This window comes from Ptychodera flava, chromosome 10 (assembly GCF_041260155.1).
Source record: "Ptychodera flava strain L36383 chromosome 10, AS_Pfla_20210202, whole genome shotgun sequence".
NCBI classification, from domain to species: domain Eukaryota; kingdom Metazoa; phylum Hemichordata; class Enteropneusta; family Ptychoderidae; genus Ptychodera; species Ptychodera flava.
This window is the reverse complement of record NC_091937.1, coordinates 7,394,261-7,412,584: the sequence shown is the minus strand read 5'-3', so window position 1 is coordinate 7,412,584 and position 18,324 is coordinate 7,394,261. Positions and strand designations below refer to the sequence as shown.

At 37.1% G+C, this 18,324-nt stretch overlaps 1 protein-coding gene across 1 annotated transcript; it reads left to right on the top strand.

Annotated features, from left to right (window-relative positions):
* The first annotated feature begins 2,599 nt into the window (after positions 1-2,599).
* Positions 2,600-14,255, top strand: LOC139141882 (adhesion G-protein coupled receptor G6-like). The gene is made up of 13 exons (XM_070711638.1): positions 2,600-2,718; positions 3,077-3,308; positions 4,233-4,401; positions 5,678-5,836; positions 6,011-6,130; positions 6,402-6,459; positions 7,356-7,480; positions 7,989-8,110; positions 9,501-9,772; positions 12,034-12,109; positions 12,813-13,195; positions 13,553-13,642; positions 14,108-14,255. The coding sequence occupies exons 1-13, from the start codon at positions 2,640-2,642 to the stop codon at positions 14,125-14,127; spliced, it is 1,905 nt and encodes a 634-aa protein (XP_070567739.1). The 5' UTR covers positions 2,600-2,639; the 3' UTR covers positions 14,128-14,255.
* The last annotated feature ends 4,069 nt before the right edge of the window (positions 14,256-18,324 follow it).

Below are 18,324 nucleotides of genomic sequence, written 5' to 3'. Positions count from 1 at the left end.
AGACCTTGTTTATTAAAATTTTACATATCGAAAATCTCATTTCCGTAGGCTTGGTAAAAAATTACAGTTTGTCACGCGCAGAATTAATCCGAAATATTACGATTTTGATAATTTATAATGTTTGTGAATTGAATATTGCAATGGATTTGGTATCGGAAGTATCCCTTCGACGTTATTTGTGGCCGGTTATGGGGGGAAAATATAAGAGATTACATAAATATAATTGAAAAACACGGAAATTACTTTCATTTTTCTAATTTGCATTAAAACATAAAAAATACGGGATTTATTTTCACGTGCAACATGTACAGCAATACTACTGAAATTTGCAGAATTTATAACTGCCATCAAACATTCTTGCACTTCTCAAATTCGTGTAAATTCCAAATGCTTTTCTCAAATACATCACTGTCCTTCAATCGATGTAAGGATTTACGATTTTAGTACATAGGCCGTGTTGAATAATATCACACATCAATGTTCGCGCTAACGCTCGCCAAATTCGCAAACACGAATTCAAATCCCACTTGGCGAAAATATTTTGCACTTTGTTCATCACTTTAGCGGAGTTTTTTCTTACTCGATCTTGCCGGTAAATGATCGTTTCACATTGTGCAATTTATTAAACATAGCGATTCACACGGCAGCCATTTTAATCGAGCGTTTTGATCTCACAGAAGTATAGGAGACTCGTATCAACTTAAGGGCGTTTGTCATCGTAACTACAATTTTAATAAGTTTAGCAAACATGGCGGGCGGTCGGAAGAACAGCATCGAAATCAATAAACGTACTAGTCCAAGTATAGGCCCCTGCTCGTGTATAATAAACCCGGGCCCCTATGCCTCTCCCCGGCTGATTTCAGGGTATTTTGAATATCCTGTAAATCCCTGTATCACCACCTTTCCTAGTTTAACTAAAGTACGGAAAGGTTAGCATAGAATAATAAGTCGTTAGGGTTGGTAAAATTTTGTTTCAGATCAAAGAAACTTATTTAAAATATGTCGAAACAATGGGACAATAACCCCATTCTCCACGTCACGTCCGCCATTATTTATTTTCATTCATGTCCACGATGCATTAATTTTCATCCTCTATAGAGGCACTTTAATTTGCTTAAAGCAATTATCCTTTCATCTTTGAAGAGTTTTTACCGTGACTGTTACAATTTTCACTGCTACATGTAAGTTGCTGTTTTCACTAGATGCAGACTGTATTGGAAAAATGAGTTGTTTATACGTGCAGCCAATGCAAGCCGGTGCGCAGCGCTTGAGGATGTTGTATAACAAAAGATATCTTACTGATGCATTCGTTGTTGACTTTGTCAAAGTTAATCCGGTGATAATCTGGTGACATCGTCCACAGACTAGTAATTTATCCCTGCTTGCTTTGGCGAATCAGGCAATCAAAAGCATCAAGGAATAAACGCAACACAGTGACAAAACTTCGCGCAAGATTGTCAAACCGAAAACACAACGAAAATGAAAAGAAATTGTCACAAAACCAGTGCTGACATAAGACCATGGGGCTAGAAACGTTTTCTAACTCCATAAAAAGACCGAGACACCAAAGGTTGGCAGTATTCTTTATTGGCACTACCTATCATTGTCAAACGTATTAAAATAAATAAACCATAGCAAGAAGAAACATGTGCTGAGATCAAGACTCCTGCCCCCCCCCTCCGCCCTACACCGGGACGGACATTTTTGCAACCCCCTATGCTTATGGCACTGTACTGACGCATGCGTATCTGTGAGCCGCTTGCGGCTCCCTTCGGTGGCCCTCTGCGCGAGCTACTAATGCTAATATGGCCCTTTGTGACGCACTGCTATTGCTGTCTGCGGTGATAAACATTATTGGCGGTATGGCATCTGTGAACATTTTCGGTGAAAAAAAAGTATTTGTTGAATGGACAAAATCTTGGTCGGTCGGGCGTTCAACAGATGTTTTTCTCTCGCTTAATGTAGACAGATTCCATGATTTTTTTCTGCAACGACAGTTATCTTCCGAGCAGTAAAAGGTGATTATTTCAAGATGTCCTCTCCAGTATCCATAACTTGTTCTTGCTGTTTAATTTTCCTCATTTTTAAATGTCTTTCTCAGCTTATCCATCAGAAATCGATCGCATTACTAATTGTTCTACTACCGAGAAGTCAATGACGATATCGCGGTGTCCGGACAAATTCGTATCAAACAACACGGGCTTCATGGAGTGGCCGATTACGGAGGCCTGTAACGTTGTGAAAAGAGAATGTCCCTACAACAATGGAACAGATGATGTGCATGGGGAGTGTGGTGAGTCTCGAAATCGAAAACGTTCGGTATATAATAATGCTCAGTTAACAATACCACTTAAGCTATATATAATATTGTCAATGAGATATACGAAGGTAAGTAAACTTTAGTCGGCATTGCATGCAATAACGTCGCAAAATATTTCCAGGAGTTTGGAGGAAACATAGTCTAACCTCAGAAAATATAAATTACTTGTCCTAGGTCTAACTTACTACATTGTGCGCAGATTAAAGTTTGTTCATCCTTGTAACGTTTATCCTAAGTAAAACGTAACTTCATGCGATGTTTCTTCGCCAACAGTGAATCATCAAAATCCGGGTTAGAGGTCGATTGGCGACCAGCAGACATGCCAGCTTGCACTTCGAAGAGTCACGCAAATCGAAAAGACCACCTCAAACATTTAGCCAACATCACTACTCCACAAGGTAGGCATATTCTGGATGAGAATTCTTTAAAAGGAAGATAAGTATCATTACCCTGAAATGAGTTGAGTATTAAAACTAACAATGTCTGTTCAACGTCAATGTCCTTGCAGATTTTTTAAACGTGCTACTTTTGCAAGGGAAGTATAGCAAATCTTCTTCGGAACTATAAATAGGACTTAGGTCTGTAGCGTGCAATGTTCCAATTAGGAATTAATGATCCGACCATTAAATTGATTTATCGATTTAAGCTTATAAAGAACACTTGTGCCTTGAACTTTATTCAGAAATAATTTACAACCGGAAAATTGTATGTAACTTGAGCAAACCTATTTCTTATAAAGTCTTTGTTTCGTTACAGAATACCTTAAGACGGTTGCCGAACAACTGACCAACCTCACCTTTGAAGCGGACAGTTTTGACGAGACAGACTTGGCGCTCTCCGTTAGTGTAGTTACTAATATTTTAGAGAGTGGAACAAATGGAATTGAAGTCGCAGTAGCTGAAGATGTACTGCAAAGTGTCGATAATTTGTTGAACGTAGATCATGATGTGTTGGTTGCTAGTCAGACAAATGAGAAAGCTGCTACAAGGTAAAACGCTTAGTATTGTCCAGAGAGTGTTTTTAAAGATTGTGTCTCTCTTTTCAACATGCAATTTTATTCATTCGTTGTAATGTACTTTCGAAACAACAAACAGCTATACTTTTGTAGGATTCTTTTCCCTTGCCATACTTCAATACGTTACTAACGAAAGTAAGTTACATAGCGAAATGACAATAGTGGCCTTAATCAGCAACCTAGGAAAGTGATGTGCGTTTGACAGGTAGTTCAGTCTCGGGCGTTCATAGGATCGATGTCTATATATCTTCAGACAACGTACACATAAATGCCGGTTGCCAAGACGAACTCCTTCTACGTTCATTAAATATGCAAGTCGAGTTACGTAGTTCGTACTTTATATTTGAATGAATGGTTGATTCGGCATACCAAATGACACACGCATTCTTGCGCATGCCTGGACTTCGTTCAAGTCGGTGAATTTAAAAAATAAAATCATTTATAACAGTTTCTCTTGTGTCTCTTCTATTTCATACGAACCTATTTGGAATTTGTCAGCCCAGGCCAGGTTTTCCTAGCGATTGAACTCTCCGCAATAGTGAGTTAGTTCTGCCGTCCGGGAGAAACTCCCCTGTATAGCGTTCACCCCACTCATCGCGTTCACCCCACTCACGCGTTTCACACGAAAACACAAACCATCACGTTCCCCCACTAAAGCATTCACAAATCACAGACTTGAGCCAAGTCTGTTCGTTTCGTCTGTTGTTGGCTGATCAAAAATTGAGTATTTATTTTAGTACATGTTATCAATTTCTAAAATACGTAGTTTAGAAGATGCTGATTTCTGTAAATCAATATTCAATATGTAAATCTTTCGGCTGAACTGTCAACTGAATATTTTGCTTTACTAGATGTATACAAAGTTGAAGCCGACTACTTTTACAATTTCTTTTTCAGACTCATTGAATCTGTGGAGAAACTGTCTTTGATTGTAAACTTTGTTGATGATTCGATGGATTCTGGAAACCAGTCTGTCACGATAGAAACAGCAAGCATTGTCATGGCACTTGCAGAAATAGATTTCGAATCGTTCGCTGGACTTAATTTTTGGGTCTCTTCGGACAAAGTAAGTCAGAATTTTAAAGTTTGATATTTTAAAAGGTCATGTACCTTACACTGTTGAAGCTTAAATCTGCGTGAAAGTTACGATAAAGCGAGCGCACACCATATCCCAATATAACTACAGCATTTTACGTTTATCGAAATTGATTTACGAAGATTTGAATAAGAAATTATTATTTGAAGAAACTTCGAAGTCACAGACAGTTTTTTCTTTCTTTTGGGAATTTTCTGTTATTCTCTGCCAACTTAAAATGTTTCGTACCGAGAAATCTCATGTTAGTTTTTTGTATTTGTAAATGCACAAACTTTTACGTTGCCTTAGTAAGAGGTGTAATTAATGTAATGAATTTTAACGATTGATGCGGCATATCCTGCGGCAGTACTTCACCGAAGAGAATGAAGAGTATTGCAGCGGCATATGCCGTATCACGAGTTAAAGTACGTCAGTATGCCTCAAAATGGGATGTTGGGGTCTGTCATAATAATTTGTATCGTAAGACTAATCGCTCATTGAATTGCCGTCACACCTTTACTGTCTACACTTGGCAAGAAAGTGTGACGGTAACCACCAAACAATAAAATACGATTGTTTGATCACAGGTATATATTCTGGGATAATAAATACTAATATGATAGAAATCAAATAAGTTTCGTTGTCTAAAGGTTTTTTTCTGTCTGCCTTTTTCTTTCCTATACACTCTGCTCGCTTGAGACGTGACGGTCTGCGCACTGTGCACATGTGTGTGTCTCTAAGTGCGTGCGTAGTAAGATGTGCCCTCTTTCGGTTAACTCTTGCTTGCTTGAGTGACCTGAATATTTTGCAGGATTATCGAGTCTGCAGGATTATCGAGTCTGATTCTGCAAAATTTTCAGGTCACCCGCGGAAGCAAGAGTTCACCGAAAGAGGGCTCGTCTTACGCACGCACTTACACACACACACACACACCACCGCACACACATACATTGCACAGTCCGTCACGTCTCAAGCGAGCAGAACGTATTAAAGAGAAGGCAAACAGAAAAAAAACTTGTAGACAACTTATTTGGTTTTTATTATATTAGTATTTATTATTCCTGAATATACCCCTGTGGTATGTTACTGTATTTGAAAACATGGTGGACAATGAATAAATATATGGTAGCTTTCAAATCGAAGATGGTGAAAATTACAATGATTTGAACTCAAAAGTACGAAAAAATTGCCGAGGTTGCTCACACGATTTCTGTAACACAGCACAGATTTTTAAACTCCTTCAGCGATTTCTTAATTTTTATTCCAGATTGAGCTTTCTAGACAGGCTGAAACTGATGACGTCATCGCGGAGACTAAATCATCCATTCACGTACCGATATCATTGCTTGATGGATTAGAACCAGACGAACGATCTCAGGTCAATCGAGTACAATTTGTCGTTCATAAATTAAATACTTTCTTTAAGGTATGTGAAACTTCAAGTCACCTTTAAGTAGTTTTGTAGATTATTCGATTTACGGTGATTTTTCACATAAACTGATCGATATTTGAAGCTGACACCGGATTTGCTCACACTGTTGACTGGAGCTAAAGTTTGCGTGCTAATCATTATATCATTGATGCACAACTGCTTCTCTAGGCTGTTGACATGAACCGTACGAATGCTGGATTTAACCCTGTCATCGCAGCCAGTATTGGGGAGCTGAAAATCACCAACTTAAGGGACCCTGTTATAATACGCATACCACGTAACAACCAGGTAAGGAAGCTTCATCAGCTTTAGTGATGGTTTAGTTGCATTCCTTTCCTTTAATTTGAGTGCTGATTCTATTTGTCGGGAAAATGTCAATTCCTTGCCGACCTGTATCGACGACATTTTAACAGCGCAATCAACGACAACAACAGCAGCTGTTCCACTAATAAGCAAGATGACTGTATTGCTATATACTATTATTACGACGCTTAGTTGCATATAAAAACAAGAGGCACACTCATAATTGTATGATTCTGGATGTACCTATATCCTACAGGTTGTCAACTCTACCCTTTTTAATGTCAGTTGTGCTTTTTGGGATTTTAGACTTGGAGGTAAGTGATTTACGTCACACGTGCACTTATTTTTCGAAAGCAATGATTTTAGTAGGATCATAAAATATACATAAATCAATTTCATCTGGCAAGGAGGGATGTTTACTTCGGCATTTATGGATTTCGGTTCCAGTTTCGGAAGTATCAACTAAGATTGCTGATTTTCAAAATATGATTTTGAATGTATGGTTTAGCTGCCACTTAGCATTTATGTTTTGGATCAGTTTTAGAACGTTTTTTAGTGTCAGTGAATGTTGAATCTTCTACGAGTTGCACCTTGTTCGATCAAGCATACACTTGCAGCGCGAAACTTTGATATGAAATAACATGTTTTCAAGATATGGAGTCCTGATTTTACACACGTTCCAACGTGATAGAGGCATCACATATACATACAGTGTTTACAGAACAATTCTCAGCATGTCCACATGCTCCAAGAAGAAAACAACATTTTGTGAGAATATACACATTCAAAATGTCCAATTAAACATGTAAATCAATTGCAGTATTGTCTTTTTAACGTCCCCAAGGCGGAGCCTAGCATACGCGCTGACGCCATAATCCAGCGTCTCTACGACAACGCTAAATATAATTGCAGCGAAGAGTACACTTTTGCCGCAATTTCAAAAATATCCAACTTGGCTATAGTAGAGGCGGCTATTCCGAGGAACAATTTAATTATTCTTCCTGGCCTTATAGGGCAATTCTATAGCTTCCCTAGTCCAATTTGCATTTGTTAAACTAACCTCTTATCACATCCGTAGATTGCATTGTGACAATTGCAAATGCACTTGTTCCCTTTTCCTGTACAAACAACTGTTTTATGGGAGTTAAGATAACTCTCAGACAGCAGTAAACCATATAGCGAAAGAAGAGGCTCATATTCTTACCTATAGATGGCGCTGGTGCTTGGTCTGTAGAAGGCTGTGAGGTTCCATCGAATGCTACAGATGGCCAAGGAGCTGAAAGTAACGCTACAGTTTGTGAATGCAATCATCTGACGAACTTTGCTCTTCTTCTGGTGAGTTCAGTTCACAACACCAATCTCATGTTTGGTACCTGGCATATTAGTTTGATAAGAACTAAAATACGTTGGCATGGTAACAACGACAGAAACCATGCCTTAAACGATGATCTGTGTTGGTCCTTTGCTGATTTATGCATTTAATGAAGAATTGAATGCAGTGAAACTTCCAAGTGAACCCCGGCTTAATCTGCACATGGTGAGATGATGTGAAGCTGCAAGTATGTCTCTGAAACGAGCTGTACAGTTTCTTTGTTTGTTTTATAGTGCTAGAGTCATATTAGAGAATCATTGGTATTTATATCAGTGCGAACTTTGGCATCATGACTTCGTCTGAAACTATTATAACATGTCAGTTGCGGTAAAATACATTACATTGAATACCTGTATATTATATTATATTATATTATATTATATTATATTATATTATATTATATTATATTATATTATATTATATTATATTATATTATATTATATTATATTATATTATATTATATTATATTAGAATATCTATGATAATGACATCGACAAAACCAATCAGAGAGCGCTATCGATAATTTCCTACATTGGTTGTGGAATATCTTTGCTTGCGTTGGCTTTTACACTCGTCTGTGTCATCGTCTACAGGTGAGTGGATTTCAAGTATTAGCCTAGGTGTCTTCGGCATTATGCAAATCATTATTCGTCATTGAAGCGTGTTACATGGGGAAATATGAGTATGTACGGATACATATATTGCTCATATGCTGTTTCTTGCAAACAGATCTGCGAAAAAAACATTCATGATTCACACTGCACGCACGCTTTGCTCATGACAATGCGAATTTCATACATTGTGCTGTAAATAGCAATGTTGTGTTCCATTACATTTATTCTACTCTAAAAATTGAACGTAACATTTTTCCTTCATCCTCGATTTCATCAGTATGCCTCATTATTTCATATTATAATATATCGATGCATTAAAAGGAATCAACGGAAAATAATCGTGGGCGTAATTCCTATACCGTTTCCAAACTTTCTGTGACAACATAAAATAATAGCAACGAGAAATCGTTTACATGTAAGATAATGGAACACCAACGGTCTTTAGAGTGGTGCGTTCTGTTTGCCAGACAAATATAATAGTAATTATTTATTTAAACGTTACGATAATACTAGGAAACTGACACACGTTAGAAAATGTTAGCATAATCTTTATTTCGTTTGATTTATCTTCCGATATATTTTATTTGTTTATACATTTATGTATTTTTTTAAAGAAGTAAGTAGTGGCTACAGGACAAAGCCAGTTAAAACAAGTGAAAAACAACCGAAACAAAACATAATACATAAACAAACGCATTTAGCATTTCTTTTAAAACTCGAAGCAGACGCATTAAAATTCGTAATCTTGGATAAAAACTATTCGATAGCCTTAGAATGTGATCAGAAAGTAAATTGTCGGTGAAGTCAATTCATAATAACGACTAGGTTCATAGAATGTTCTTTTCTGTGTAGCTGATCGCCAGGTATCTGTAAAATAAAAACTTTTAAACCATGGAGAGGCCATCGACAGTCAACCCTTTTCCAAACCTTCTTAGCATGCAAAGTAGACTTCGGGCATCAACAATAATGGAAATAACATGAGTTGTAAAAGTTTACCGGGTGTCGTTCCTAAGTCACTATAACGTTAATATTATAAATCCCGTCAATTTCTGATCTGTTCAAAGAAAAATGAAGCTCTTGGTAATAATTCTGATGCATTTCCATTTCTCATCTCACTCGAAAAAGTGATTCATATCATCTCGTAACATTGAACAACATTACCAGAATCTTGAACATTTTTTCAAATCGTCAGCAAAACTTAATGAGCCACATTTACAGTAACCAAAAATGTCATTCAAATACAAGATGAAGCACATATACACTCCTAATAATTTATATTTGAAGCAGAGATCCTTGCTGTGTACTTCAATCATCATTTATATGTTAGCCGATACAAAAGATAGCTTAACATCCTTGAATCACATTTCAGGAAAAAGAAAAACAAAGCTACCAAACTCCTCATCAGTTTATGTTCAGCCCTCTCCATGGCGTTGTTGATGTTCCTGATTGGTGCATTGTTTGTTGACCTTGGACCGAGAATACCTGGTATTTGTGCCACCATTGCTGTTTTACAACATTATTTCCTATTGGCTGTCTTGCTGTGGATGGCACTGGAAGCAACGTATCTGTATCTGAAATTGGTCAAAGTTTTTGAGAAGTACATCAAGAATTTCATGGTCAAGTTCAGCCTGATTGGTTGGGGTAAGATGGATTAACATTTAATGACACTTCATAAGGTACATACCACCAAAATGAATGCTGAAATTGAAATGTTCTCTCAAAATTGCCACTACCAGGTATAAAGTTAGCTTGACTGCCCCTTTAGGCGGCAGAATGTTTCCTACTTTTTTCTCAAACATTTCTGTTTCTGCGATGTGCAAATGGTTTGAACACCCCGATTGATTTTATCGATTTCTATGATTCACTTTGTGCATCTTTGACCAGTGGACTGGGATGCGTCCGTGAAAACCTTCAAATAAACAATAGTCCCCTTTCATGCGGAACGGAGTATCCTATGTGACATTTAGTGTGAGTTCGATGGTTAATGTAAATTTCTAATTGCTTCGTTTCTTCGCTTCTTGTAATTTATCGATGTTAATTTGACAGTGTATATTTCGTCAACTATAAAAATAAGTAAGGACGACTGGATAATTAAACATGCGCGTCATTCGTTGTGTTTTGGTGAGTTGTTAGCTTATTGCAATTACATGCCGCTGGGAAAGATACCTTTATTTTCATGTACTGACGAGCATGGCAATAGAGATACAGGCAATAATGATAAACTGATGAATATCAAAATTTCTTAAAGACTAAAAGAAACTATAGAAGACTTAACATAAACAGTACTTTAGCCCATGGACCCTAGAAAACTGCTTTTACTGAGGGTCTATATATTTAGTCTGACGGTAGTGTAGAGGTTTGCATAATCGCAATCATACCATCCATAATCCAATGACAGTAGGTCGGAATTCGCAAGACAATAGTTGTAAACATAGACACAAAACAGCACAGAACAGACAGTAAATAGACGGCACACAAACAAAGTCATATTCATGAAAGAAAGATATATGGACCTCTGGCCAGAAGACCAAGAAGTGATGTCAGGTGTTTCGAAAATAGTAAGCGCATCCTGCCCCACATGTGGCACCCGCCATATATCAATCTATAAGTCAGATAGGTAGTGGTCACTAACTAAGGCCCAATAAACACCGGCTACATTTTTGTTGACATGACATCAAAGGAATGCGCTACCCAAAATTGAAAGACTCGATAAACTTTTCCTCAAACTTTCCTCAACGAAACGTTATAGCATTTTCCTTCAAAATCAACAATAAAAATCGGGCGAAAGCGTTGTACTATGAAAACAAATTACCTTGAATTTTCGCGCCGATATTTGAAATTCAAAATGGCCATCATTTCTGTGTGTACTCAATGGGGGAAAATTAAAATTTTCAATTTCGCAAAAATATGCTGGCGAAACTTTAGTAAATCCATGCGCTTCAAAATGACCCCCATAAGTGGTAGACTGAAAAATGTTAAGTTATTATAACAGTTTGAGAGTCGGATTATCGGACTCCGAGGCGCATTCTGTTTAATGCTGAATAATTAACAATATGTGAAATACCTATACTTCACATCCAGTCATTTTTACGTGCTTTCTGCAAGTTACTCTGTCGTCCAATATGGATAGTTGAAAGGGGGGTCCCATATGGTCTCTCAGGATAAAAGGTACTAATCAGTCAGGTAACTTGACAGACAACGTCGGTTCCATGTAGCTGCTAGAGATTACTGCAAATGATTGTGTGCAGACCAAGAATATATTCCCTAACGTTCTGTAGTAGATTCATTGGTCACTGTAATCTGGATCATTGTCGGTACTGTTTTCAAACAGGCAACCTCTTTCTGGACACAACAAAGTGGCTTGATTTGTGCTAACCTTTACAGGAGCAGGAAAGTTCATGTTATATATATATATATATATATATATTATATATATATATATATATATATATATATATATATATATATGTGTGTGTGTGTGTGTGTGTGTGTGTGTGTGTGTGTGTGTGTGTGTGTGTGTGTGTGTGGTCAAGCAAGTACTCGACTGTGAACATTTTTTAAAAACATTAGCAATTGAGGTTACTTTTTCTTCAGTAGTGGCCCATTATATTTACAATAAGATGCAACATTTCCTTTTTCGAATCCTTCTTTTCAGTCCCATTGTGTATGCCACCTCCTCTCAAATCTCCCCTCCAGATGTGTTTGTGAACGCAACCTAAGTGAATGGAGGGGCTTCAGGTAAAATGCAATGAATTTGGTTTGCCATGCGTGTTTTAATTATCAGCGATCCCCAATGACACTATGGTATGTCTATTAATTGAAAATTCCTTGGCCTAAATTTCTGGACTGAGAATATATTTTGCGTTTTTGTGAGGGTTTATTGTCTATAATTTTGATTATAGGTGTTCCCCTTATCATCGTGATTATTGTTCTGGCTGTGGATGTTAACAACTATGGATACAAATATAACGACAGGATGTAAGTACGCTCATGTTTCAATTATGATGCGTAACTGTAGAATATTTGATTAAATAAACTGATCGCTCGATGTTTTAGCACATACTTTCTGATCAAGTAATTACCAAATCGATTGATTGATTGATTGATTGATTGATTGATAGATTGATTGATTGATTGATTGATTGATTGATTGATTGCAGGATAAATTGATTCATTTGCTGATTGATTGATTGATCAATTGACTCGCGGACGGAAGGATTTATTTAATTTATTTGTTTGTTTATCTATTTATTCATTTATTTATTTATTTATTGACTTATTTATTAACTTATTTACTGACTTATTTATTGACGTATTTATCGACTAATATGCTAATTTGTTGACAAAAGGACGGACTGACCCACAGAGTTGACTGTCGTAGCACTGGTTTCTGTAGTACATAAAATTTATATAGATCTTCACCAATGCCTTTTTAATGCTTTTAAGTCCAGTAAGTTAAATCACAGGCGGACCAGACGTTATTAATATCATTGAGTCATGATGTAAAATAAATAAACAGTCAAGAAAACTGTGAGAAAAACTCAATAATAATAATAACGTTTGGTCCGCCAGTGGTTCAACCTTTATTGCATGACATCGCAGTCAGAAAATAAAATTATTGGATCACTTGTTATTATTTTCACAGTAAAGTATTTTTCTCAATTTATTATTATTTTGACAGTTGCTGGTTGTCACAGTACGCCTTTTACGGTGCATTTTTGGTTCCCTTCGGCATCGTTCTCATCTACAACAGTGTCATCTTCTGTCTTGTCATCCACCAAATATGTGGACTCAACTCAAGGGCGATGACTAAGAGTGAAAGATTCAGTATTCAAGCACAGTTAAAGGCGGCTATCGGGTTGATGGCATTGCTGGGTCTGACCTGGACATTCGCCATATTTGCTATCAGTGAAGCCAGCCTCGTTTTCATGTATCTATTCGCAATATTCAACAGTCTTCAGGGATTGTTCATATTCGTATTCCACTGCGCGTTGAAGACAGACATCCAAAATGGTTGGAAAAGGACTTTCTGTGGACAAGAGAAAGCTCCTTACGAATCAAAGGGTAAAGGATCGATGTTTTCTAGCTGGCTAGGTAAAGATCTGATAGTCATCCTCTCTCAAAAGCGGCTTGATTGCGTCATTTCTAGTAATTTAACAGCCAGATTTCTCCAAAAAACGTGTAGCATCTGTTGGCATATGTATGAAAACATCATGCAGAATTCAAAAAAGGAAATGGTCTCCTTGTACAGAAGGAGACCATTTACATGTTAGTATCATCACGGCCCAGAGGGACCGTGGTATCATTTACTTATTTGATTTAATTCTTATTTTGTTATTTATTTAATAGTCAATTATTTCGTTCTATAATGAATGTAAAACTGCCTTTAAAGTAAATTGACAATATTTACTTCTTCTCCAGAGAGTAATAAGACGTCTTCTAACGGCATATTTAGCACTGCACATAAATATCAAGTGAAAGACAGGGACGGTAAAACCGTCCTGAACTCTGGTAAGTTCTAAAATGGAAGTGATGCCCCTATACACATTCTTGAATATTTCCTTATCATTGACAAAATCGGTAGCTTCAGCATAACGCTAATTTAGTCGGGGTGTTTTTGACTGGTTCTATTGTTTCTTGATCATGTTGATTTTTTTAACTTCTACTTTTATTCCTTCCTTTCTGCTTCCCGTTCTTTCATTACTTTCACCCCTTATGCTTCCTTTTCATGCTTTTCTTTAGTTCTATCACATCTGGGTACAGATTCAACCCCGCTTTGTTCAGAAAGAGTAATTATCTTACCGATGAAAATTATACGTTCTCTGATCTGTAAAGTAACCAGACTTATTGGCTGGAAACACAACTCTTCACAGTACAAATTTCCAATGACAACAGTTTGTCTACTTGCCCTGCTTTCCGTACAATAACACTTGAACACACAATTTCCTTATTTTGAAGCTGTCTGATTTTTTTCAGATTCTACGACGACCACATGAGCGGCTCTGCTTGGTTACGATAAATGTCGCCATAGTGAGGAAGCACTACAAGAAAAAAAGATGACTTGTATTTACATAGAACTTAAATATTCTGCACCCGAGATGAACTATATAAGCGTGATAAACCATGGGTGTACAATATTTTATACATACATACATACATACATACATACATACATACATACATACATACATACATACATACATACATACATACATACATACACACATACATACATACATACATACATACATACATACATACATACATACATACATACATACATACATACATACATACATACATACATACATACATACATACATACGTCCAGATAGATAGACAGATATGTTGACGCATGAAACTACAAATTGTCGCATTTGTACAGGAAGATTACTGACATACATATGAAGTCCTAAACAGTTTTACTACGAGGTCATATTTACATAACTAGTGACATTATTTACTATTTTTGAAAAGCAGCGGCTGTGATCATTGAATATAGTTCTGTGCACGACAGAAATCTGCAAATGTCGACCAAACAAATTCAAATGACGATGTGTCTAAAGTATGGACATAATAGAATATGATAACTTATGAAAGGCAGATAACATTGATTTAGAACTTACCATTAATCCTGATATATTCCATTTTTGCAAACGACAGCAAATTTTATCTTTCCAAACGTAACTTGGTATACATCAGTAAACATTCTACATAAATAACTGTTGTATGTTTGACTTTTACATAAGGTTGACACTTCCTTTGATGTGTAGTTGTGCAATTTTAAAGTTGATCTTTTCGATATAGCGACGGAGATAATGCTTTCTCTTCTAAGATAACTATTTAGGTAACAGAAGTTGTTCACGTGCTAAGGTTAATCGAGAGACTTATACGACCGCTTCATAACTTACACGCTGTTCGATGTCAGAAAATACATCATCGGTTTTTTTAATTGTGACGTTTGACTAAGATATATTTTGGCGATATGTTCTTTCGTACTTTACCAAGATGCCGATATCGGTGATTCTCTAAAACAGCGCACACTAAACAAGGTGATGTCAAAAAACAATGAGTTTGTCCCTGCGAAAAACTCCGCTCCTTCCCTAATCCCTACCCATGATTCTCTCGCATGTGCTTTTTGACGTTGACTATTTAAGTGATAATAGGCTTCTGTTCTTCTTTAAAAGATGTGTCCAATACAATGTATTCAGAGATTACGCTGACAAAAACATCTGTCCCTTGACTGCATTGTCTATGTGGCTGAAGGACGCGATTTATCCTTCCCGGGATTGATCTAACCATTTTACTTTTGTCTGCACAGTGGACGTTTACTGAAAACACTTTTCTGACATTGCAATTACGAACTACAGTTGAATAGAATTTTTTTATACAAAGCAGCTTAAGCGGCACTTTACTGAAAATATTAAGTCCACAGGTCAAGAGGTCAATCATGAACTAATCATGAGGTGAAACTAACTCGAGCTGTCTCGTTTTATAATATAAACAATTGATCAGAACGTTCCTGTTACCCAAGCAATGCTTTCTAAAGCGTCACCAGAAGCGAACTCATGCATATATGAGTGGTCATGCACAAACAACAAAGACCGTTCGAAAAAAGTTTTTCGGCGAAGCGAAAATGTGATCTACGCTAAATCTTGTGGTTTATAATAAAACACAGTGAGCAAATATACTTCTACTACCAAAAAAGCTTTAAAAACCTCTATAATAATGTAGTGCGACCTAACAATGATCTCAACTTTCTCAACTGAACCCATCGTAGCAAGGATAAGGAATATAAGAGACATCCCTGTTAAACCTAAAACCAAGTTTGGATCACAATATCACGGCCCTCAATATCAATCTGTGTATATTCCAATTTGCAGGAAATTGCGAGTTAGGCGTTGGATGAAACAGAGTTTTATACAATTACTATTGCCAGTTTTTTGTTTGTTTAATCATATTAGTGTGGAAGTTGATTCAATAAAGTAGAGGCATTTAGCACTTGTTGAATTAAGAACCGCCAAGTTCATATCATCGTGTTTCTAACGTATTTCCATTGTATGATGCTACAGGCAATAAAAACCATACGTGTTTGTTACGGCCAGCAGCATGGCTTAAGAAAATTGGGCAGGTCGGCAGCAACGTTTTCACAATTTATTTTTATAGAGTTCGACTCAAAACCGACATAATTTGGCAAAATCATGCCTTATTTTTTTAAAGTGCGCAAACAAGGTGGGGGAGTTTTAAATTTGGTCGGTCGGGTTACCAGAAACACGAAACTTTTTTATTTGACCGCAAGGAAAACAAGGAATTAGATGACCTGAAATTGTTACTGCCACACAACGCCTACTCTGTTAAATGCAAATACACAAACGTCAAGAGTCATAAAACACCACGTGATTGCTTCTCAATCGCAAAATGGACACAAACCTCTCAGGTCTGATTTGAAGTGTATCGCCGATTTAAACTGTATCGGGTAAGCCCTATGCAAGTTTCTGGTTTTAATAGTTCAAGGTATTAACAGTTACTGAGACGTTAAAGATACATAAGTTTTAACGGATTTAGATCTGGCGTTTTGAACTCAAACAGGAGAGACGTTCACTGGAGGCATACGGAAGTCAACAAAGGAATAGTAACATTCTACAAGGTAAGTGAACGCTCTTAGACTGTAATACTTGTTCATAGTTGTACACTGATTTCAGCTGAATTCATGCAAGCAAAAACAACATTTTTTTAAGTCGAGGAGCAGCAAAGACGTCAATTTTGTCTGACGAGTCTCTGAGAGTCTCTGCATTGTATTATATAAAAAGAGGAAGTCAAGGGACGCGGATGTTAATGTTCACAGACCAGACTTTGTACAGAACATCAAAACTCAAATTGGATAAATATTTACATCGTTATATTTACTGACTAGAGATGTGTTTAAGAAAGTCTCCGTTTGCTGTCAAGAGAGATCTGTTTACTTTTGAATGGATGTCACTATAAGATGCCCTATGCCTACCTCTCATACGTATACAACACCCTTAACTGTGAGCTAGCACAACACAAAGTCCGCTCAGAATTTCGAACCAGGCTGCTGGTGAAAGCCGCTAATGGCCCTTTGCAGATTTCATTTTGAGACCACCGATAATGCTTTCCTCTAATGTCCGACATAATATGGATGTGGGAATATATAATTCTGTATGACTGCATAAGTACAAGGGTATGTTTGTATTCAAGGACTATATATCGTTTCGGCGACAAAGTTAAGTGTTTACAATCTCGCCAGCCAGGTTCTGCTATTTTTAATCACGCAAACTTTGTCGGCCTAATATGTTGATTATGTGGCTCTGCTACAATGTAAGTACGTGGAAAAAATCTTGCCAGTAATGTGAACGATTATACCACCCAACTCACCTCTTGCCCTATGAAAATGACGCAGTGATAAAACTGGTGACGTACTAATGATAAAGTGATCGTCTGCTGTCAGTGAATGTTTATAGCAATTGTCGTTAGCACAACTAAAGCCTGCCGCACACGAGAGGAATTAGCTGAGCAAAAGTTCATTCGAGGCTGTTTGCTAAACTACTTTACTCTCGTGTGCAGGTTATTATTCGTGAGTTAAGTCCTCGCAGTTGAACAAAATGTCCAACGTGCTTGGTATTTTTGTCTCGCGAGGCAAATTCCTCACCGTGTGCGCCGAAGAAAGTGATTTTCCTCACGTCTTTTTGACTAAATTTAAAGCGCGCGTGTGGAGATCACATGACAGTGCAAAATGACCCCGTAGCCTGGCGTTTAGTATTGAAAACACAGCCTCTTTCGTCTGTCCCCTATAACCCGTTTTGGAGCATACTTTCATGACAATTTGGAGGCAAAATATTACTGCCATACTTCTCGAAAATTAGAACAAAAACATTAAGATAGAAAGCGCCCAGTGCAGAGGTTTTTTTTGCTCTTAAGTATTTACAAGACCATTCTTGTGTGACGATTGCGTGCATGCATTTAAGCCTGTGAAGTAAATAACATTTTTCATCGCCTTGTCGTGTAAAAATCGAAAATTCATATCCTCCCTGACAACATAGGGTATCGCACCAACTTTGGATATCAAAATCGTGGGGGCACGACCCGCTAAAAACAAAGTTTTGCAAATCATGCGAGATTAGAAAACAGCGAAAAATGTTGAAGGTAGGAGGGTTTTAGAATTGGTTAGGTAT